The sequence below is a fragment of the Calidris pugnax genome, unplaced genomic scaffold (assembly GCF_001431845.1).
Source record: "Calidris pugnax isolate Ruff unplaced genomic scaffold, ASM143184v1 scaffold208, whole genome shotgun sequence".
NCBI classification, from domain to species: domain Eukaryota; kingdom Metazoa; phylum Chordata; class Aves; order Charadriiformes; family Scolopacidae; genus Calidris; species Calidris pugnax.
In genome coordinates, this window is record NW_015090967.1 from 1,184,539 (window position 1) to 1,208,797 (window position 24,259).

At 34.3% G+C, this 24,259-nt stretch overlaps 1 protein-coding gene across 5 annotated transcripts in view; it reads left to right on the plus strand.

Annotated features, from left to right (window-relative positions):
• The window catches only part of CNTLN (centlein), a 191,034-nt gene that overhangs the window by 128,006 nt on the left and 38,769 nt on the right, over nt 1-24,259 (plus strand). For all 5 annotated transcript variants that reach the window (XM_014952616.1, XM_014952619.1, XM_014952617.1 and 2 more), the window contains 3 exons: nt 1,373-1,547; nt 4,349-4,442; nt 5,067-5,287. In XM_014952616.1, the coding sequence (XP_014808102.1) occupies nt 1,373-1,547; nt 4,349-4,442; nt 5,067-5,287 (490 nt within the window). The remainder of the gene's footprint in view (nt 1-1,372; nt 1,548-4,348; nt 4,443-5,066; nt 5,288-24,259) is intronic.

Sequence of the window (24,259 nt, forward strand, 5' to 3'; positions counted from 1 at the left end):
CTTCTCCCCATGCAAAATAGGAGGCTCCTGAACACAGTATAGTGAAAGAAAAAACAAATTAAGAACCATGTAATTTGTCACTTGCTGTCATTAATGTAAAGCTTGTTTGTTTAATGTTTAATTTAATATTGCAGATCTGATTTTCAGAAAACATACGTGTTTTTCAGTTGCAATTAGTGAGCTTTTTATTTAATTTACTATGTTTTGCTTTTTAAGAACAAAATTGAGCAAACAAATTGTCATTGCAATTTGAGTTTGAAATGAAGTGGAAAGTAATTGTTTGGCTTCAGTTGTCATGGCTAGCCATAAATACAGCTTTCGATAATTGTACAAGTATTGGGTTAGGGAATTCTTGTCGTAGGATAATGATTCAGTGGAGGGAAATGTGTACATAGTAAGGAATACTGTGCTACTGCAGCACCTTCAAGCTATTACATTAATTTCTGCTCTTATCAGTCAATAAGACATACCATGACAGGATTTTGTGATTATGCAACTTAATTTGAACTCAGTTGTCCCTTTTTAAATGTCTTGGTTTAAAAAGTAACAAACGAAAATTACCTTCTATCAAGGGATTCCTTTACAAATCTGTTTGCACAAATGATGATAAATAGCCACTGATGGTATAGAAAATGGTATATCCAAGACTTATGATTTTAAGATAGACCTTACTGAATATCAGAAAACAAATTATAATCTGGGGCAAGGCACTGAATAACTGGAAATTAAGAGCACATTGTATGCAAGTTTGACGAAAATTTTGAAGTAAAATGAAAGTTTCAAGCCCAGTTTCTCTGCATGGCAGGCAATTTCCGTAGAAGGACTACCAAGCTTACAGAATTTAAAAGCACTCCACAGGGGTGCTGGACAGAGATTTCACTGAAGTGTGATTTCTGAGTTTGTCTCAGTCAACATTACAAATAAAGTTCAATTGAAATAAAATGTTATTGAGGGAAGTATTGCACATCTGTTTCTTTTATTATCAAATGTGAAAAATGTATGTAGAAACATAGTGTATCTTGTGAGCCATTCACAGAATAGGAATACTATCAAGTAGTTTTTCATGTGTCACTTTCGCAGACTGTAACAAAAGCTGCCCCTTAAGAAATAGTTAAAGTCTAAGACCTCCATCCCTTGTAGAGTGAGATTCCATTTGACAGAGTAGAACTTCATAAGACAATTTCAGAGATTTCTTTTTTATCATATTTGTAACCATCTTTTGAATAAGTCAACTTAGTACTGTTTAGATTTGATAGTAGTTTCTCATCTTTCTTCCATGTGTTATGTTCGGTGCACTTAAGCATTGACTATTTGGAACTTTCAATATTTAGCTTTTTTGTTGTTCTTTGTTTTCCTGAATGTGCTGTTTTAGTGACTCTGAAATACCAACTTCTGAAAGTTTGGAAGCAGTGATTATGAAGACAGTGCAAAACATTGATCCGCTGCCAGACAGAAGTAAACAACAGGGAAAAAAGCAAATACAAGATTGTCAAAAGCCTTGCAACATTGTTCATTTAGAAGGCAAAAACCAGCCGTATAATAAAAAGGTACATAATAGAACTTATTTTGTTCTCCTGTGTAGAGTGTTGAGGTTTAATAGTTTTATCATTGCTGTTCCCCTCTTAATTAATTTGACTGTTGCTGTAAATTGAAAAGAAAATCTGCTTCAGGATATTCAATGGGTAGTTTCATTATCATTTAGAATATTTTCTAAACAATTAGTCTGCAAAAGTATTTGGAGGGAGTGTCAGGAATGCAAAAGCTGATTAAAAAACAGTAAAGCTGCTGTAAGCTAGTCCTGCTGTCTCACAGTCCCGACAAAGAATGTGCAGATATCCCATTAAACTCTCAACCAGAAAAGCCATGCAGAACAGGGTGACATAACTCATAACAAGGAAACAGCAACATCCTCTCCTCCCCTCCTGCAAAATGATGTGCTGACTAATCAAGCATGAGCACCTCTCCATTCATTTGGTGTGTGCAAAAAGAGTTGTCTCCATCTTGGAAAGAAGCTTTTGGCTCTATCTCTATCCAGGAGATTCTGTCTAGAGAAAAGTGTGCTTTTAGCTTCTTCTTAGCCCATTTACATTCACTGTCTGGAATTTGAACCCCTTGTCTCATTCTTTACATCTATATGCTGTTTTCTCACAGAAGAGGGCCAGCTGGTTGTTTCCCAGGTCTTCAGAGGCTCCATGCAATCTGTAACAGATGACTCATTCTTTGACTTTTGAACAGTGCCTAATACTTTTTCCTCCTGTGTTTGCCCAAATAAATCACTTCGTGGAATTTAAAACACATGCAGATATTGTTGTTTCTTAGTTCAAGAAACGGAAAACTGAAACAGTGAATAACTTGCTGCTGTTATAAAACTAGTTTGAAATTCTGTTATTTATGGTGATATAATAGTTTGAAAACAGGGTATATTTTCTTAGTCTCCAACATTTAAAAGCAAATGCAAACTCTTTGGTTTTGTTATATAATCTTGATTGTGTTTTTTCATCAAAAGGCCTGCTTTTCTGGCAGATAAGCTGCAGAATTCTTCTGCAACCATCTGGTGGTATATAATAAACACTATGAGGATGTGCAAATGATATATGTGAAAATTTGACAGAGCCCGCTACTATTATCTCCTACTGCTAAGTGAGGATATACAAGGTGGGCAATCCAGGAGGCTCTGGTCAATCTTCTTGGTAGTGTAGATACCAGTAGTGTAGAGACAGTACCTCTCTTTTTTGCCTATATGGCATTTGCTTTCTGTTGCTGCTGGAAGAGATAAGCACGGATATAGTCTGGTAGACTTGGAGCATACGCAAGAGCCCTAAGCAGGTAAATACGCTTCAGCAGAAGTCTCCTGCTGCAGGAAAAGTACTTGAAAACACGGTTTGTGAGTACAGAAGATAGCACTGCAAAAACAGTTACTGTTTACAATTGGGAACACCAGTTTTAACAGAAATCTTAAATCCCTCCTGAGGATTTAAGGACACTCCAGCTGGGTCATGTTATTCTTATATAGAGAGAGCCTAGAGAAATCTCCTAAGTCCTGAACTATGCCTGGGATTGAAGATGAGATCATTTATGACACAAGGACTTTCTCAGTTTTGCCTCATGTGGTATAAATATATAATACCCTGTGTAGTATCAGGGGAGTTATTGCCACTCTCTTACATCTCATACATTCATCAGAGCTGTGGCCTAGAGTGGAGATCTCCATCTGCTTGCTGCAGGCGTGGATCATTTGCTCATCATCTCCTCAGTTCTCTGTAACATACAATCACTATTTCAGACTGGCATCAGTCATCCAATTACATGTCTTCAGTGGTTGTAGCATCCTCTGGTTATACTGATGGGGACTTAGTACTATCCATTGGGGTCTTTGAGACATGGGGTGAAATAGTTAAGAGACTGCTTGAAGGACACAGACCTAGAAGAGCTTGACCTCCCTTGTTTTCCTTTGGTTTTACTCTGAGAAGTTGGCACTTATATTTATTTTATTTTTTTCTAGCATATCCTATTTCCCTGCTCTTCAAATTTGGTGGTTGTGATTGTACAAATCTAGAATTCATGGCTGAGCTATCCTACAATGTCAGTAATTTGTTCAGTGTGGTTAATACGTAATCTGTTGCTGTTTACTCTTTTAAATTTGATGAACAGCTATACCTTGCATGATATCACATAGAAATTGCAAACTGAAGACTTCAGAAATTGGATAAATGTTGCAGAATTCCATAACAAAAGTATTTCAAAATGCACTGAGCACTTAGGAAGCAGGGAAACAGTACTTTGATTTTGGAGTAAGCCATGTTTATTATACATATTGCAAGCAGCATTCTTCTTCAGCCTCTGCTTCTGTCATTGAACATTTGATAGGTTCTGGAAATAGCTGATTTTTTAAATCAGATATTTAAATGGCAAGCATCTGACTTTTCTTAAACCCTGTAAAAACACACGGATTCTTCTATTCCCTTTTATTTTCACTTAAATATCTCAAAAAATAAGATATTGTTGGTTTTCAAGTAATGCATGCCATCTTTGTTCCCTACACGTAAGTTCATATCTTATTTGAAAAAAATAGCCTAGACATTAACAGACACTTCATTTTTCTCTGGGATGCTTTGGAAAGGGCTATGATTTACATATAACAGTTCGATATTTCTTCTACAAGGCAGAAATTTATACTTTTCACTGGCTGATGTTGTAAGATTGATTTTCAAAATAAAATTCATTAGAATTTTGTATATTATTTGAAGTAGTTTTTGTTGTTTCAGTTCAATCTGGAAAACTTTAGAGTGTTGTGGGTGGTGTGCCATAATGAAGAGTTGCTAGATTTGTCCTTCCGTTTTTTATTCAGGGCCGTTCACAGAATAAAGACCTAGAAAAGTTACATTCCAAGAGGAAGAAAATCTGCTGTCTCATAACATCTTATCCATCAGTTCTAAGCAAAGGTAGGAACATTACATCTTTTTGGCAACTTCATAAGTAAGATTGACAAAGCACTCCTGCCTGCTAATCCAAAATATCTTCTATATTACGCAATCCTACTTATATGCTGTTGCAGATTTTCTTGTTTAAATTTGCATGAGTATATTTTCAAAGATCTAGCTCTTTATTTTAAAGTGAAATTGTTGTATGAAAAGTTACTGTCAAACAGCATCTTTTTGCACAGTTAAAATATACTCCAATTTTACTCAGTCCTACCTATTGAATCTACTGACTAAAGTAAGGCTTTTCACTATCGGCCCTTGTAGCCAACACAGCCAATGAAACAAAATTAACTGTATTTTGGCTTAGACCTTAAAAAAAATGGGTTAACAAGGCACTGAAGCCTTTATTTCTGGTAATACCGATCAGCCACATTTAACTTCAAAGTCTTTGTTGAGCTTGCAGTGTTGACACTTAAGAAAAAGAGCAACATAGAGCTTTTACAGCTTAATTGAATTAGTGTAACGGTTTACTTACTGGGAAATATTTTAGAGGCTGGAACAGTGTTTTGAAGGGCCAAAGATAAATCAGAAATCATCTTATTCTGATGATCTGTCAGTTTTAGTAACATGCCATTTTATGTTTAGCGAACAGAACAAAAAGGAGGAATATTGTCCAGAAACCGGGCTGCCCTGTTACTGTACTGCAGGAAAGAATCAAGTCATTGCAGCAGCAGATAGCTGTTTTACAGAAAGAAAAAATGACAGCAGTGTCTTCAGTGAAGGGATTTAAAGAAACCAATGAGAAACTAACAACTCAGCTACATTTGGCTGATCAGAAACTTCAATCTAGTAAATTGACCATAGAGGTAAAGTACTTTTCTTTATGTTGTCTTACAATATACAGCTTAATTCTGTTGTAATTGTGTGAAATTTTATTAACATTTTTTTCTGTCTTAATTTGATATGATCGCAATTACGAAATGTTATATATAGTATGCTTTATATGAGATTCTGGATCAGTTATTATGTACAAAGGATTCGGAGGCCTGATTCACTGTTGAATCAACCGGATTCATTAGTCCTTCTGAAAAAGTAGTCTTCATGCTGATATTTTACCTGCATTCAAATGTGTGAGGGAAGTTTCACTTGAGGCCTGACAACTTTCTTGAGAATCTAGTCAGCCCACATGAACTAGCACCCATTCCTTTGTGAAGAACAGGCACTTTTAGAAAAACCAACTGTCTTCATATGCCCCAAGAGCGAAGTGCTAAAGGCAACTGGAGGTCTCTTCCAAAACGGGCTAAACCCAGTTCAATATCTATTTAATCCCATCTCTCTATGTGAGGGTGGAAAGCTAGAGAAAAAGATCTATGAATATTAGGGACTAGCAAACTATTTGGTTAACAGTGCCAAAAATGCCAGCTTTCTTCTCTACTTCAGTCTTCATTCCTATTTAATCCTTTCCCATACTATTACTCCTTTCTGGTTTTCCCTATTCTCATTTATATATATGTATTTTGTGTTAATCTATATGCAGCTCCTCAGCTGGAATTCTTTTCTATTCATACTGTAGTGATTGGTCTGCCCTTTATAGAGCTGAATCAACAAACACTTTTGCAGTAATTGTCTCCTGTTGGTCACACACACATCCTGCTTCCAGAATTATAGTGCTACAACAGATGGACTTGCTGGAAGGAGGCAGACATTAAAAAAGAAATCAAATCCCCTCCCCCTCAAACTTCTCTGTATTTCTGTCTTTGCACAGAAGGCAGAAGCAGTTTCAAGAGCAGCACTTTTCTCTTTCTTAGGGCTGGGGAACTGCTAATTTCTAGAGGAGGGAAAACCTCATTTCTGTTACTCATTTTGCATAACTATATGTATGTAATGAATTGTTCAAAAAGAGTTTCCACGGTCATTGGAACCAATGGAGATCTGCCCATCTCACAAACAGTATCATAATGTAAAGTTTCATGGACAGTATAAACTTCACAAAGAGTTATATATGTAATTTAGGTAAAATATTCTGCCTGCTCAAACATCTTCATGATTTGCCTTCCTAGATGACTACACCTTAGGTGTCCATAGGAGAGCAATGTGAGAAATAAAGTAAAAAAAGGCATTATCGGGAAACTTAAAGAAAAAAAAAAAAAAGGCAAATTTGTGTCAAGATAAGTGCTGCTGTAACGTAAAGGACTGAGTAAAAGTAAAATAGCATGGTCTTAAAACCAATCCAGTTTTCTTTCACTCAGTTGTTCTGGAAGGCTTTTAAAAAAAAAAAAAAAAAGAAAAGGTTGCTGGTCTATTTAAAGGGTGGTGCATTCTAAGCAAAAATAAATAAATTGTGTTGCAGGTACTCAAGGAAAAATCTTTATTAGGCATGCACATTTTTTTCCTTCTCAGCAACCAATTCAAATTCCCTTTCTTACAACTAATTACTCTTCAGGTGCCATACTAGTGCTACCAAGTGGGAAATTTAAAGCAGAGGCTTGGGCTACATGCCAAGTGAAAATTAAGGAGGTAAAGAACCTACACAGTCACTGCAGGGTACATGCATGTTTTAGAGAACCATGATTCAGACAGATCAAATGGTTGTAAAGAACTTATGGGGAGGGGCAGGGTTGTGTGTTTTTTATGAGAAATACTATATAGAAGTGAGTTTTAAGATATTGTAAGGGAAATGACGTTTCTTAAAAATATTTTTTTTCACTATCAAGAACACTATGGTCATAGTTTCTTCTTAAGAAGAAACTGTTACTGTTACGTTAGATTTTAGAATTTTCTTGCACAGGTAGAAGGTAAAAAACAAACCAACAAATCATGAAGAACTAAAAGATTAAGGCTGTCTCTGGATTGAGGGAGTCTCTTAAGAATTCAAGAGTGTCAAAATATCCAAAAATAAGCTTCCATATGTAATTGTAAACTTCTCAGTATATTCATAGAACATATATAAAATTTACTGTATATTAACAGTGAACTTGTGTTACTGGGGTAACTATAGCATTGTAGCAACTGTGTGCGTTGACGTCTTGGCTTGGATGAGATGCCATGTTACCTGAATTTAGCTAAGAAAATAAATTCATTAGGAGACAAGGGCAGGTGTTTGTGCAGTTAGTCCTTCATTATAATCCCCAAGGAATCTAGTGCTAGAAGATCAACTTTGGATTTAAGATTTAAATGTTCCAGATGTTAATTTTGAGACCAATTTTACAGTTCATACAACCTAAGGACTGTCTGGCATCTGTTGATTTTTAGAATGCATGTACATGTATGGTTTTATGTATTTTTCTTTAAGATCCACACAGATGTGTGTATGAATGTATTTGCCTGCTTCTAGGACTTTGGAATGCTGGGTTCAAGTCCTTTTTTTGTTTGACCTTGTAAACTCTTTGTAGTAATGTAATTGCACTAATTTCTGGCTTTGTTTTGTTTCTGCAAAAGCAATTCTTTGCATATTTCTGCAAAAAATGACTATAATGTGAGTGCATATGTGAGAATCAAGGCTTGCATTCTTCAAGGATTCACTTCAACACTAAGTCAAGACCAACTGTACAGAAGTACAGTAGTTACATTTTGCTATCAGTGTATAAAAATAACAGCTGGACCTGTAGAAGCGAAGTGATTTAGCATTTCCTTAGTTTCTTAGAAAAATGTCTGAAAATAATTGTTGGAAAAATCCAGGATTTTTTTTTTCCTAAGATTTATTCCCCCCTCTACTCATTTATGTCACTAAGTGACTGCTTATAAGAAGATTGTATGTATTACATACAGCACAGTAATTTTAATTAGTTTTATGCAGTAATTGACGTTCTTGTTGCAGAAGTTCAAAGTATATTGAATAAGAAAAATTAAAATCATAAACAGCTTAAGTCCTAAGTGCTTATCTTACTCTTGTCAAAGCTACTCACAGGTCCACTGCTGAAAAGTACCCTAGGATCTTTTGCATCAATTTTCCAGTGTTTCTCAGGTGATGTCACGAGAAAAGCTGCATTTCTTAATGGAATGCCATAGGCAGTTCGGCAGGAAACCTGAATTGCAGAGAATGGGAACAAATGAACTAGCCAAATAGTGACAGATCCTTTGGAGAGGATAATGTGAAGATTTAAGTAAAGTTTTTCAGGTGTATCCTGCAGACTGTAACTACGATTTTTTGTTTAAGCCTCTGCGCGTTGTAGCTGTAACTCACCCTAGGATATTTTTTTCTGATAACATTTTAAAAATCTCTCCAAACTTTATTTTAGCCATTTGATTTTCAATTTTCTTTGACTTTTAAGGGATTTTTTCCCTGAGCTCGTATTGTGCTTTTAGAACACAAATTTCTTGCCAAAAGTTTGTTTATCTAATGGATTATCTCAAGCATAGAAAGGTATGAGCATGAAAAGCAGAAGAATGAGGGGCTAGAGAAGGCTTTTGATTCTTTAAAATTTGTTTGTGACTTTCTCTACATATTCTCTTGACTCTTTTTTACTGCCCAATCTGTCAGAGAACGGATTAGAATTCAGTTGCATCTGCAAATTCAGCACCAGAGCTTCACTCTTATGGTATCCAAATCTGAGTACACCAACTAATTTAGCATTATTCAATTACACTGAAACAAAGAAGAAGCTGATTGATGAACTTAGATGTATTGTAAATAACGACAACCATTATTTACAGAAATATCTCACTTCGACTCTATTTCTTGAAGGCATTTTTCACTCATTAAAGATGTATTACTTATGCAACAATTTTTGTATGTCTAGGGTTTCCTTAAAGTAAATTTTAGGAATAAGTTTGAAATTAGAATGTATGCCATTTATAATTACCCTGCAGTAAGCTAAAACTGCTTTTGGAACTTCCTTCCTTTTATTCATTACAGCAAATATATAATTGTTTTGTCAGTTTTTGAGGGCTTTCTGCATAAACTTTGTCCAGTTAAAGATTCTCATAGACACATCCAGTTGTTTTGTCCCAGAAAACTTTTACATGTGTCCTAGTTTTATCTTTTTGACTCCTCTTTCATGGAAATATTCCACAGCATTTTGATTTTTTTATTAAGTTCATGAGAAAGCTTCTGTGCTCAGTGTCATCTTTTCTAAATTAAATGTTGGGGTTTTTTTCCTCCAGTAGCCTGAAAAGATTTTTGATTATGTATATCAGATAATACTAATCATACCTACAGAATATCTGAATGACAAAATTTTAGAAAAGTTCTAGAAGGATTAAAATTTGGAAGACTTTGTTAAGCATAAATGGTAATTTTTATAGATAAACTATGCAAGAAGTTGTTACTACATCAGTAGTATATTCAGGAAATCAGACTTTCATATCTAGAAATAGTAAAAAAAAAAAATAAATTAAAAACAGAGCTGCTGTAATGACCTTATATTTTATTAGATAAAACGTAATCTAACAAGAATTCAATTTGTTTCTTGTCTGGTCAGCAATGTCCCTTTCCATTCTTACAGTGCACACTTAAGTCTGGACCATCTTACTTGTATCTATCTTAAAAAAAAAAAAAAAAAAAAAAAAGCTAAATATACCGTATTAACACTTTTGCCCAACTCAGTGCAAAATACTTTCCACTGTTGGCACAGAGTGTAGTGAAACAACTGAAAAATTCTGTGAAGCTGTTTAGGAAAAATCTGTTTCCAAAAACATCAGGAGAAATGTGATCCCCTGCTTCTTTAGAAGCGTACAGATAATCCTTTCCTAACTGCTTCGGTTAAGAGTAGTCTTGGTTAATTTGGAGGAACTTTGGGCACAATATTCAAATAGAAGTAAAGAAGGTTTCTCAAAAATATTTAAAAATCAAACCACCAGCAAATTTGTATTCTACTTTTTCTTAAAATGCAGCAAGAGTGAAAAGATAAACCAGAAGGGATAAAAGTGTGATAAAGCAGGATATACTGCTTGACCTTTCCAGAGTTTGCAAATACAATCTGAGACAGCAGAGGTTTATCTAATAATTGGACTAAACTATGTGCTGGTATGAGACTGATGTCTTCTCAAAATTTGATTGAGTGTAAATTCTGCTTTCTTTTGTTCTGAGGTCATAGTGCCATTATCATTGTGTATGCGTGCCTTGAAGAGACCTTTTTGTGGGCACAGTAGATTGTTCAAAGCTCAAAAGGCACCCCTAATCTATGTATTCTTGAGAAAAAGCCATTCTTCCTTGACTCACCACAGTGTTCCAAACCTGAACAGCAACATTATCTGTAGGTAGGAAAAAATGTCTGTAATCTATTTCAAACTTAAATTTTATGGAATTTAAGTTCCGTTTCTGGGCCTTACATGTAGTTTTTGAAGGCTTCGAATTAACAATATTAAGAAGAATAGGTTCTGATATATTTTAGTTTTATTAGAGCGTTGATGAGCTTAATAAATTGAAAATCAGGCTATGATGTCACCCATATAAAGGCCAGAAACAGAGGCACACAATGCTCTGTGAGACTAGAATTCACCTCTTTCAGGTTTTAGTCCAAAATTCTAGCTGGAATGAAACTTGATCAGATATTTAAACATGTTTTTTCGAACTTTTTGGTTACTTAAAGGGCAAATCTGTATATAGTTTTTCCTCTGGTAAACTACTACTGATTCAGCATTGCTGCTGCTGAAAAGAATTCTCAAATTTCTATTTTCTACTCTGTCAGAGAAATTGACTTGGAAATAAAATGAAGAATTGCCAAATGTTAAACATGAAAGTAACTGCCTTTTTAAATTGCATCTACTCAAAAAAAAATTTTATTGTTTTATTTATTTTTATAGTTTGCTGCATTGAAAACTTAGAGCATCCTAAAGTAAGTTCCATTAACAGAACTACACTGTAAAATATATTTATTGTGAAACTGTGCTGTCATTACAAAACAAAAATAAAGCAAAATACCTTTTACATTTATATTGATCTCTGAAGAAAAATTACAATAGACCTGTTGAATTATTGATGAACAACAGTTGAAGTACATTGCATGTAGGAAATGAGTCTCATTCATAAATTAAATAGAACAGTTGGCATGTACTAGAACTATGAGAGTTGTGTTATATTGCTGTCAAAATGAAATAACTTAGAGATAGGTAAATTCTGGAAAAATATATTATAAAGAAAAAATTATGGAGAATACATGAAGTTCATAAAATATACTAAAAATCAATACGATTTATATTGCTCTATTATGTAGAAATCAAAAAAAAGTATACTTCTATATTAAAAGAAAGAACCTGTATCACAAGGATTATCATGTTCTTTTAATGTTACAAATAGAGATAGTACACATATCTATAAGCATACCTAATATATCTATATCTCACAGTATAATACAGGTGAAGAATATACTTGTACATATTACAGTGAACACTGAAAGATATCCTGTAATTTTTATTTTATGTGTTTCATGTGATATGTAGCTTATTTCTCTTCACTTTCCCTGTGATTTGATCAAAACTTTCCTTGCTGAATCTTATTATTAGACAAAAAGCGGAACTCAGTTTGTGGGTTTTTTCCTCAAAAATTTCCTGAATAAGATACTATTTGAGACCTGGAAAAGCTCAACAAATGCTGTCGTAGTAGGATTTCCTTTTGTGTTTGCAGGAATGTCTTAATTGAATTCAGTGTGATCTTCTTATTTAACTAAAGCTAAAAATAAAGGTAGACTGGACTCTCGAGCCTTCTCTACTACTTAAAGTTCTGTGTATAATACATGGTTTTGTCAGATAATATTTATTCACTCTCAGATCCCACCCCCAAAAATTCCATTGATTTGAGAATAATTATTCATATATAAAGAAGAGATTGCATTTCAGCTCTGGCAATCTGATTTTTCATTGATTGTCATAGAAGAGCAGTTTGGGTTGCAATTGGATCAGTGCTCTCAGGCTTGTTCACTGCAGTGGTCCATCCATTCCTTATTCATTATTAGTAACTACCAGTATTAACTATGAAACTGATTTATTAACCACTTTATGCATATGCTTATTTCCACTGAATTAAATGAAATTTCAAGACCTCCAGGGTATGGTGGTAAAAAGAAGTTTTATTTGCTCTAGCCTTGAATATAGACTTGTCTATGGTGAAAGATTCTTTTGTGTTTTGAACTCACAGGGGAGGAATTACAATAGAGGATGTAGCTGCATAATTTTTTTAATATTGTATGACCTAGTATTGTGATAGACTATACAATAACACCTCTGTGTACCATTTTATATAGGTACTCCTAAAAGGCAAGAAATAGACGCCTTTGATTTCTGTCAGCCATATATTCTACCTTGGAAGTTTGCATTCTCTCCCCTTGCTTGCAATTGTCTGTTTCATGGTGGATTTTTACCTAACAGTCTCTCTTATCTCTCATTCCTGGCCTATGTAAAGCTTTTCCAGATTATGTTCTTATGAAAAGTTTTCAAGAGTCATGAGAGTTGGTGAAATACTTCTACATTTCTTTATACTGTGAATGATAAGTGAATTAAATCTCCTACACTCTCCTAATGCATCCCTTTACCTTACTTCCCTTTACTTTGCTCCTGTCCTAACCCGTTAAATAAATTCCCTGAATTGTGAAGTTAGGGAACATAAGACTGATGGAGGAGGGTGCTCAGTATGGTTAGCCAGGTAGATGCGAGTAATGGGTGAATCAGTAAGAGATTATTTTGTTCCTTATTTGAGGAGCTGGATTTCCTAAGATGTTGAAGGTCATGGGATTGCAAAAATGGCTCTATGACCTGAAAGTATCTAGAATTCTTATAAGTGTATTCATTCATTTTTGTTGTGTGCCCCTGTGCAACGGTGATTTTTTTGTATTAAAATGTACATAGGAGATTAAATTCCAAAAATTATCTTCATGATTGGTTTTACTTATTATTTGGATTGGAGCTAAGCACTGGCACATGGAATACAGTGTAGACTCAGTGTCTCAATTCATGCCTTAAGGTTAAATTGGTGCATATAAGTACCACTTAATCATTCTCACTAGCTCAGAATCTCATGTACCATGAAACTAATTTTTCAGTTGATCCCTCACATGAATGATAACAATATTTTTTTCCCCAAGATAATGGTTTACTCCTTACACATCTATTCTATTTGGATATACTATGAAATATATGACAGTCTTTTTGCTGTTTGTTTTAGAGGTAAAATCTTTCAATCATTTTTTAAAAATTAGTGGCAATGTAAAAAGTCCAAGCCAGTGCAAGAGGATATCTTCATTCATTGACAGCTATTCTTAGCTTTCAATCATCCACCAGAGGCTGATTGAAAGTATAGATCATTATGACCTCACAGTGTTTTTAATGAGGAAATCATTACATCATAATGAAAACCAATACATTGCTCAAGTTCATGTTGAGCGAGGCTGAATGGCTGTCTCCTGGGAACCAGGGACTCTAAAGAAAAATGAGAGTCCTAGTAGGTAATGAGCTGAGCATGAACTCCATTGCCATTGTGAAAAACACTCGTGCGGTCCTTGAATGTATAAACTGGAGGCAATGCAATAGGAGCAGAGAGAATGTTTTCTTTCACTTGGCATGATTTGACTGCTCCTAGAATAGTCAACGTAGCTCTAATACCTAGAATCCAAGACAGAGACTTATGGAAGTAAAAAAAAATTGAAGAGGATTTATGAGAAGGATTTGAAATATACCATTCCAGAGAACAATTTGAGGTTTTTAGAGAGGAAATTAAAAGGTAACTCAAGTTTAAGTATCTAAGAAAAAGAAATTTACTTCTAGAGTCTTCAGTCTAGCAAAGGAAGATTGAAAAAAAGATCCAAGGACACAGAACTAAAAAAAGATAGAATCATACCAGTTAGAAGGTCTGTAATTTTTATGTGACTGTAATTGACCATTGCCAAGTGGAGTCAGAGAACTGCAGTCATATTGGATAATTAATTTAAAAGGGAAGAATTAGAGAGAAATCAACTGCTTGTGGTTATCGGTGGGCAGAGTCTTTCTGAAGGGAATAAAAAATGTCAGTTCTGTAGGAAGTATGAAAATAATAGAGACAGGAAGAGTGTGAATACATTTAATGATGTGAGCTGAATTAATGGAAAGTGCAAACAAGAAGATATGTTCTCAACTTCAGTAACACTGAAGAACTTATGGAAGAAATGTGTGTACTTGGTAGAGCACAGCTGGGCGACAGTGTGTGATGAAACCCAGAATGCATTTAATAGTGCTGTGGAGAAGAGATGTAAACACAGATGATAAATTTAAGAAAAGTCAAACCAATGTTTTGTAAGTGTCTAACTGAAGCCAAAGAGGAGTGTTATAATGCTGTTCAAAATAAGGTTATAAAGGGAAGAAATCCTGAGGCGGAGGAGGAAGCCATCACCGCTGAAGACATACAAGTATAGAGTCATGGCACAGGGAAAATGGATAATGAAACAAAGGGAGTTGCCCAAAGGAAATGAATGTTCCACAGTGTGCACTAGGAACATTTAAAGAGAAGTAGTCTTTAGGAGAAGAAATGCAAAAAGAAGCAAAAATAGCTTTTGTGGTGTCATGTACACAGAATTTAGGATTACATTGGTCTGGTACAGCCCTTTAGAGTTGCTGAGCAGAGCTGAGAGAAGGCTAAAGGTCGTTAATTTAGGTAGTGCATGGCATGATAAGGAACATTCAGAAAAGAAAATGATAAATAACCATCTTTTAGTATTTCTTTCGTATTCTTTTGTCTACCTGTAGGGCTGAGTGTAAAGAATTAGTTTTTTAGTGAGAAAGTCATGAAATATTTAAAGGGCAAAGCTTTTCATTTTAATTGGGGGCATACAGACAGATCAGTATTTTTGGAGTCAAAATCTTGACAAAGGACTCAAGTTGAGGTACTTTTTTAAAGGTTTCGTTTCCAAAGAATAAATATACTTATTTTTCAAAATATTGTTGGCAAAAAAAACTTCAACATTAAAAAAAAAAAAAAGAAAACTGAATTTGCTATGAAAAGCAAATGAAGGAAAGGCATTATGATAGTAATTTCAATTAAAAATTGAATTTAAATTCAGTTAAAAAACTACAGGTGCTGCGCTTACCTGAAGGTAAATTTTACAAGCTTTGTCACTAAAAAAATAAAGTTAAGATAGTCATGAGGAAAGCTAGAGTAGGAGACATACATTTCCATTGTTTCCTTAGGAAAGCCCTATGGAAGCCTGAAACTATAGGTAGTATATGATGATTTACAGGCTCAAGACCTCTACTTTGAGTAGTTTCGCTGAAGAAAAGTTTTCTGATGCTCTGTGTCGGCAATGAATGTCATTTTGATAAGAAGGCAGTGTGTATACTTAGACTGCATGTTGTTGCAGCCCACTGTCTTACATTACTGTGTACCGTTCATAAGGGACTTGCCTTTTATAGTAAATTCCTCAAAAGATTATGAATATTGGATTGTCTTGGCTGTGTTTTTTATTTTTCTGTCAAGAACTGTTAAATTTTATAGTCTCATTTCTACCATTCCGCTGTGCTGCTTCGTGATATTTGTTCTTACTTTTCATAAGAAGGAGTTAAAAACTTCTTTGTATATACACTAAGACATATTCTCTTATTTACATACGCTCACTGTGTATCTCTAGACTTGTCTTTACACTGGCAGCTTTTGCAGTAGACATCCTGTATAGGGTATTCAGTTTTTATATGTCGGATCCTCAAGGGCCATGGCTTTTGCCAGATGAAGCACTTTTGATTTTGAGGCTGATGAAACACAGTGCTATTATTGATCTGTGCATGACACAGGCTGTCTCTCTGCTGGCAGAGTGTAGCAACATTTATCCAGGAATTTGTGAAATGTCACTCGGATCATGTTCATAAGGTAAACTGTGCAAAAACCGGGATCCGAGCTGAGAATCCATGAGGAATTGGACATGACTCTCTTATTCCTTCGTCCTGTCTTCTAGGTCAGCCAAGTGGTATTTGTTAAAGCAATGTCTGTGTTTTGTATTAGGTGTTGAAGAAAGTATGATTATCACTAGGAACACACTGTACAATATAGTCATACTGTTGTTTTACTCAGTTTTTTAGGTCACTTGGGAGAACAATATTTAAAGTCAGAGAAAGTGATCTAAACATTGCAAGTCTGTAATTTCTGTTCTGTTTGTAACAAAATAATGGTTCCTGTACAGCTCCAACCAGGAAACTGCTTATATTTTCTAAAGATTTTTTTTTCTTTTTTTGCTTCACTTTGCCTTTAGAGACGTGTGACAATACATTAGTCATTAAGATCTCAGTAAGCAACAGTGGTCAGAAGGGGTGCATGACTGTTTCTACACAGCAAACTGCCAAAATACTCATATTTAGATGTTGTGTTTCATTTTAAATCATGATTTTAAAAGGCTGTGCATTTTGGTTAGTAGCAAAAGCAGGTCATGTTAAAAATAATGACATCTAAGGTTAATAATAAAAAACAGGCTTCCATATACTATTTATCTATTTGTAAAGGGTCAAATATGACTTTTTCATGTTCTTTTTATAAGTAGTGTTTCAGCAATAGCCTCTCTGCTACCAGCAAATGTATGTTGCACCTTGTCATTTAAAAAAAATTTGAATTGTTTCAAAGTGTAAAAAGACACAAAAAGCTGCAATTATTAATTTTCATTTTCTGTTTCTAAAATGCTTGTAACAGCAGCAATTTGAAAGTCAGCCATGAAGGAAAAAAATAACTATTATGATATTTACCAACATTTTTCAATTTCAAACATTAAAATCTTTAGAAAAGTCTCTAGATCATCTTATTTAAAAGTCAGTTACTATTTCAGGCAAGAAGAAACAGGTTTTATTGTAGTTAAAGGTTTGAGTTTGGCTACCTTGTTTTTTTCCCCAAGTATAACAAGGATTTTCTTTTATTTCTGTAAGATTATTTCCACAAAATAATTTACATCAAGATTTCAATGAAATATCACTTGTGAATGACCAATGAAATGTACATAGTCTCTACTTTTAAAATGTTTTTCCCACATTTGTACATTTTAATGCATACATGATGCATGTATATTTGCATTATATCCCTCTGTTTACAATATTGATGTATATGAGATGCAAATTCACAAGTTGTGAAAATAGCCAAAATTGTAGTGGGTTGGTTTGGGTTTTTGGGTTTTTTTTGGTTTTGGTTTTTATTTTGCAGAGGTCCACAGTTTGGAAAAATACCAGTGTCTCTTTCTCAGGAACATGAAGATGGTATTTCATAGCATGAAGGCCATCTGCTTGTCACATCTACTGCTTTTCCTATTACAGCTATTGCCAGCTTCTCAGGCATTCTTTCTTAAAGAGAATTTCACAAACGATGTTTAGTTTGCTACTTAGCAGTGTCAAGGCACTTTCTGAAATATTGTATATTGTTTTAGGCACCACACATAAAATACACATATTGGAAGAAAGGAACAACAATTCTTGAACGTGTTAACAATGAGAAAAGATTGAATAATGTAATTAATGAAATCTATAAAATAATACATCAATTGTAAAGACTGAAACATTGTAATAAAGACCTTCCATTGTGTAAAAGATTATTTAAATGAGCTAGTGGTAAGTTTGTGCTTCCATCTCCTTTAAGGAGAATAGATTTAATTTTTCAAGAAAGGTGATTTAGATATAAGGCAAATTTTCTCTCTGAGGACACTGAAGAACTGCAGAAGGCTGCCAGGAGAATCCGCTCTGTAGTTAAAGCAAAGTTTTCAGGAATAATCTACTTATACTCCTTTGCACATATGCTAAATTTAATGTATTCTTGACATCATTACCAGTCTTTGTCTTGTAGCAATTTTTTTGCTCTTGTTCTCAAATTGATAGACTTCTTTTTAGGTAACTAGCACAGAAAATATATCTTAATACTGAAGAGTTCCAACAATGAAGCTAGGAGCTAGTCCTTGCAAACAAGGTCCTCCTTGGACAACAAATTCTCCTTTTTCTGCATGCAGCTTATTAGTCTTTGGTTTCTAGTAAGGTGTATCAATGATCAGAAAGCAGGACAGTAAAAACAGCTCCCACATCTTGTATGGGGGGGAATAGAGTCAGAAAGAAGCATAATTCGTCCTAGAGTTCTTTTGAACTTTTGATTTCAGAAGGAGAATCTTCTTCTTCTTTGCCAGTCCAACACTGTTAGGTTTTCTGCAAAGCACACGTTTCCTGTGTTATACCCTGTTTTCTTACACACACTGAGGTTTCTTTGCATAGTTTATTGCACAAAGGGAATTGGCATTTTTGTTAGAGCTTGCATGTTACTCCAGCTGTCTCATTCCCACAATCCCTTGTTGAGGCTTGTATGTTCAAAGCTAATACTGTTGCTCAGTTGTCCTGGCTAGTACCTTTCACTACAGGAAGAAACTGTAGCAAAGAACACTAGCCAGAAGACTACAGCCATTCTCATCACTTGACCAAGGAAGATGCATGAGCATTCAGACTGCATTTGATTTTTTTTTTTAGTCTTACAAGGCATAAAGGACTATGAGCCAAGAATTAAAGCATCTTCAACAACAGAAGAAAAGGAAAGTGTTACAATTAAGAATACTTGTGAGACAAAAATTGGTATCTGGCCTTTTTAAAAATGGTTATCTACAACATTCCCTCCTTGGGATTGTCCTCATGTTTCTATGCCTTAAACCCCAGTTGTTGCAGACAATGAGTACTCACTCACAGGATTCTTTGGCATACCTTCACAAGTCAGACACTCATTCTTCTTGTAACCCTAGAGGAAAAGTTTTTGTGGTTTTGAAGCCATGTTTGTTTGCCTGAAGTGCCTGGACCTCGTAGACGCAATTACTGCTAGTGGAGGTAGAAGAATCTTACTTAAACTTCCTTACTAATGCCTTGCACCATCTGATTTGCTCTCCTAAAGTTTCATTGGCAATTAATGAGATAATCATGGAGGGTTCCCATGGTTTATGTCGTGTTCAGGTTTATTTTTGCATCATATCAGGCTGCCTAATGTGGCAAAGGCCTCGGCTTCTTTCTCTGCAGTGGAGACTGTATGACTGGCTGTAGCTTGTCTCACCAGGTTCACGGATGCTGGAAAAGGACTTACTCTTTGGTGGCTGAACTGGTCTGCCTGTGCGGTTTTCTGTTCATTCATAGATGCAAAGGTGGTCCTGTGGTCTTTAGGGCATTATCTACACCGACGAGAAATGTGTGACTTCCTCTATACTCCTATTTCGGTGAACCAAGCAGACGAGGATGAGGGAAGTACTAAGAGGCAGCAGCAATAGGTCTGGTTCAAGCTGGGACATTGAGTTGCAGGGATTAGGCACAGCTACAATGTTGTCCTCAAACTGTTCATGTATGTGAAAATAATTAATTGCCCAAATGAGCCATAACATTGATGATAATCATGATAAAGGGAAAGTATATTTCATTTTATACATTAAGCTGAAAACACGTCTTTTTCTTGTGATGGTCTCTTCAGCTATTTAATATGTAATATAAGGAGTACTTTACCCTAAACTGTTCATTTATGCCTGTAATTCTAGCAAGGGTTCCAATGATAACATAAATTACAAATTAAAGATAAGACTGTGGGGGTTCATTTACAATAATCCAGGGATGAATTACCACTTTAATTTATATGCAATGCATGGTAGTGGTAATTTTTAAATGCAATTCGTAATTTTGAAAAATATCCCTGTCTTTGCGTCCTCCTCACAATGTCTGTCATCAGCTTCATCATACCTCTCAGAAGTGGCTAGCAATACGCCTTTATTTTCTTATATAGAAATTTAAAGAATGCATTAATGTTTGTACCGTATCACCTTTATTTAACTAGAAAAAGTCAAGGTTTTTTACCTTTTTTTCCCCAACTCTTTGTTGTGTATTTGTATTTTTCTCCTGCTCTGTGAGAACATTGAACTTTTCCAGTAATTAAATTTGTTAATATAGTGTACACTTAAAATGTTTTGCTTTTGCACAGCTGTCTATAAAAAAAAATCAAAAAATCTTCCAAGGACATTTTTTTGAGCTTTTATTGATAGCTGAAGCAGTTACAATATTTAAATAATTGCATGAAATTAAATACAGAGTTATCTTTATGAATTTTTTTCATTGAATATTACAACCAACTTCTGAGAATACCTCTGATGTACATATTTTTTTAGTAATTTTTATGTAAAAATACATATATCACAGAAAATTGTCTTAACAGTTTAAAAGTTGAGGTTTAACCAAATGAAAACAATATATAAAGAGACCAGAGTATGGGAGACAGAGCAGCTTTCCCTACAAGCACAGAATTCCTGCCCACTTATATTTGAGATGCAGAAGTATTTCAATAGAAAATGGTTCACTCCCTAAAACAGATGGAAATGAGGAGAGGTTAAATTAATATTTCACCGTTCTTTCAGCTGTTTGTTTCTTTCTTGCTTATATATTCTTTAAAAAATAATTTTAATTTTTAAATATATTAAGCTATACGCTTTGGAAATAAGCGGGTAAATCAAAAGAAAGTTTAAAAACAGTCTTTAAAATAGCATTTTCATTTTGGTTTCTCTGTATTTTATGTGAGCTATACGGAAAACAGATGGAAGCATTATTAATTTTTTCCCCCAATGAGTTTTAGTGCAGCATATTTGTATGTGTTATCTGAAACATATGAATACTTAGTATTGCTGCTGTTAAATTCGTAATGAGTTGTAGGGATTGTGAAATTCCCTGACTGGCTCTCATGCAAGTAGTTCATTTGCAGTGCTTAGATGTGTTAAGATTAAGCAGGGGGAATATGGCAAGCACTATCCCTGACCCTAGATGAAAAATTCAAATTTCTAGCTTTATGAGTTTACCCCAACTCTCGTGTTTGGAAAAAATCAGATAAATACTGTGCAACCCTGCAAAAAATCTTGCAGGAGAACCTAACTATAAAAGATTGTGTGGATTCCATGCCTTATATTGAAAGTTCTCTAGTAAGTACAAAGGCGTGGAAATCTTGGGGCAAATTTTATGCATCATATATAAGTCTTTCCTTGTTTATAGCAATACTTAATGTGCACAGGACATTGGAATACCCAAGTCAACTTGTATTTGTTTAAACAGCAATGGTGGGTACATGGAAATGTTGGTTTTGGACTTCAGCCACATCTTCATAACTGGTTTGCTATAACATTCAGGTCTTTTCAAGTGGGACAAAATGTTGTGAAATGTCTCTGGCTATATTTTCATTTTTAATTGTAGTAAGGCTTATTTTAACGTACCGTGTTGTATCTGTGTAGATATTAATACTTAAAATAAGTTAAACTAAATGTGTGACATATAGTATAATATACTGTAATCTTAAATATTTTTCTTTTTCAGAAATACTAATTTTTTTAAGTTCTGTAATTTTTATCTGGAAATGGTAAGGCCTCCTAGGCAAGATCTTGCATATCTGTATATTCTGGCAGTTTGCATCTCTGCATTGGAAACTTAATCCTTAGAAAAATTAAAGCACATAGCCTGATCATATAATTGATCATAATGAAACTATTATATAAGTAATGTTACATACATAGTTAATAGTCCTTATATTCCTCTGAAATTTGCAAGGACAGATGGAGTGCTGCATCTGCTTTAGTACAAAAGCAAGATAGTGTTCTCCATATGTACAGAAATTAGGCATGGGATACAGCAATATTTATTCAAACAGGGACATGAGATGAAAGTGATAGTTAAAATGGAATTGCTGCAGGTCAAACCCCTTATCTTTGAATTGGGTTAGTGTTGTACAGATTACATGTTTCAGAAGCATTTTCATCATATTAAAAAAAATCACATATCTTATTACTAAGTTTTTCCTTATTTTGTGTAATTTATTTGAAAAATCACTGGTTGCACAATGTGCGGTTCTGTACTAAGGCTTGTCTGTTACCACAGCAGATGATTTCTTGGAGCATCGGGCCCAGAATATCTATTTATACATGAGTGTTTGTGTGTTTCTGTAGAACAGATATATGTGTTCTGGTCTTGATCTGTGTGATATTATCATTCTTTGCAAAAAGAAGACAACAGAACAAAGCAAAACTTAAAATGGATCTATGTGTTCTATTTTATTGATTTTATTCTATTATTATTTCATAAGATGCCTTACGCATTATCAAATGTTGTAATACTAGACTTTTATAAGTTGTAGAATAAATTTAGCTATAAATTAGCTATAAAATAGCTGAATTAAAATTAAAAGTAAAGTATTAGTTTATGAAGTAGTACAGTAAATAACCCTTTTTAAACAATGATTACTCTGATCAGTACTAGCACATGATTAAGACAAAGACTTTGATAAGAGCCTTTATTAGTGATTACAAGGATAGCTGAATTTATGTGTGAAAGGGCCATTCTGTAGGTAACAGTGTAAACATTACTTTTATAAAGCTGATGAACTGCAGTTGTGTTACAGTGACATTATCAATAGGACAACTGTGTTTTTCCTTTAGTAAAATACTTGAGAAATATACCTCTTATCTGCATGCTGATATCTGTATTTCTCTGCTGGGAACCAATTTAAACACTTCATGAGAGATTGACATTTTCAGTGCCTTAAACATCCTTAAAAGCTGCTTTGTTCATTGCAAACCATATTTAGTATGACCTCATAATAATGTAGCACACCTCAAGTGTCATGCCTGTCTTTACTATGCACTTTGGAGCTGTGTTCATCTAGACTAGACAACTGCACTTCAAGGAAAGATTTTTTTTTTTTTTTCTTGATAGGCAATTAACAGTAATTAGGAAGATTCACTTCAGTAAGATGTCAACATGAGATTGTTTAAAAAAGTTGAATGTCAGTGGCTTTAAAAGAGGGTTTTTTTCCCTGACACATAGGTATGGCATATGAAACATGAAATGTTAATTTAACTTTTCTGCTTATTATTCATGCACAATATTATTTTGTCATTCAGATACTACACTGACAGAGTGCAAAGGGTGTTAAAATAGTGCTGCTAGAATAAAAAGAGGATTAATCTACCATTGGCCAATTAGCCAAAGGGTACTTAATGGTCTCTAAAGGCTACTGAAGTCTAACAACTAGCTAAAGCACTGGCAAAAAGTCCTCTATATTACCTTCATTTACTTGACATTTTGTGAAACAGTCAGCTGCTGATAACTGCATTTGGCTGAAAAAAACTTAGTGATAAAGTGGATTTTCCTAAATTTTCAGAAGAATAAATGACAAATAATTTTTACACTTTGGAACTTCTTTTTCCTTTTGTGGTCTTTTTTCAATTTAAGGATAGGATATCAAGTCACCAAAGACTTTGGTTTCATATTTTGTCTTCATGTCTGGAATACTAAGTAATCAAACACTTACAGCACTTGCATGAAAAAAACTTTCACTGAGGATTTGGAGTTATTTGCCTTTTCTCTATATGATCACATTAAGTATGAAGCACAGTTAGCTTTTTAGTCTGGTATATATCTTTTCATACTTTCAGATATCTACATACTATCTTTATTAATTTTAGCTTTCTTTTTTTCTGTGACCCATCATGCAGAGATAGGTTTTGATTCAAGAGATCAAAACAGGGTCAAGATTAGTGGGATTGATTTAGTAAATTTTGCCTCTGGTATTGTAAATGGGTTTATCATTATGTTATAATAACATTTGATAGAGTATGTAGATTCATAAATACCTACTCAGGGCCTGCAAATATGTTTTAAAAGTTTTTTTCATAGTTTGTGTGCCACAAGTACTGCCTATCTTGTATACTTTTCATGATCAAACTAAACTTGTGAGAAAAGATAGCGTTCTATTTAAAACCTTCAGATGAGCAATGTTAGATTTTAAAGTAGAACTTTGCAGAGGAGCTATGCATATAGCAAATGTATTTTATTACCTACTATAGCAAGGTTTCTTAGAGAAAACACAAAAGGAGTATGTTGACTTCAGGTTTCTTACAAACACTCTATGCACGTTGTAATGTTTTTATACACCA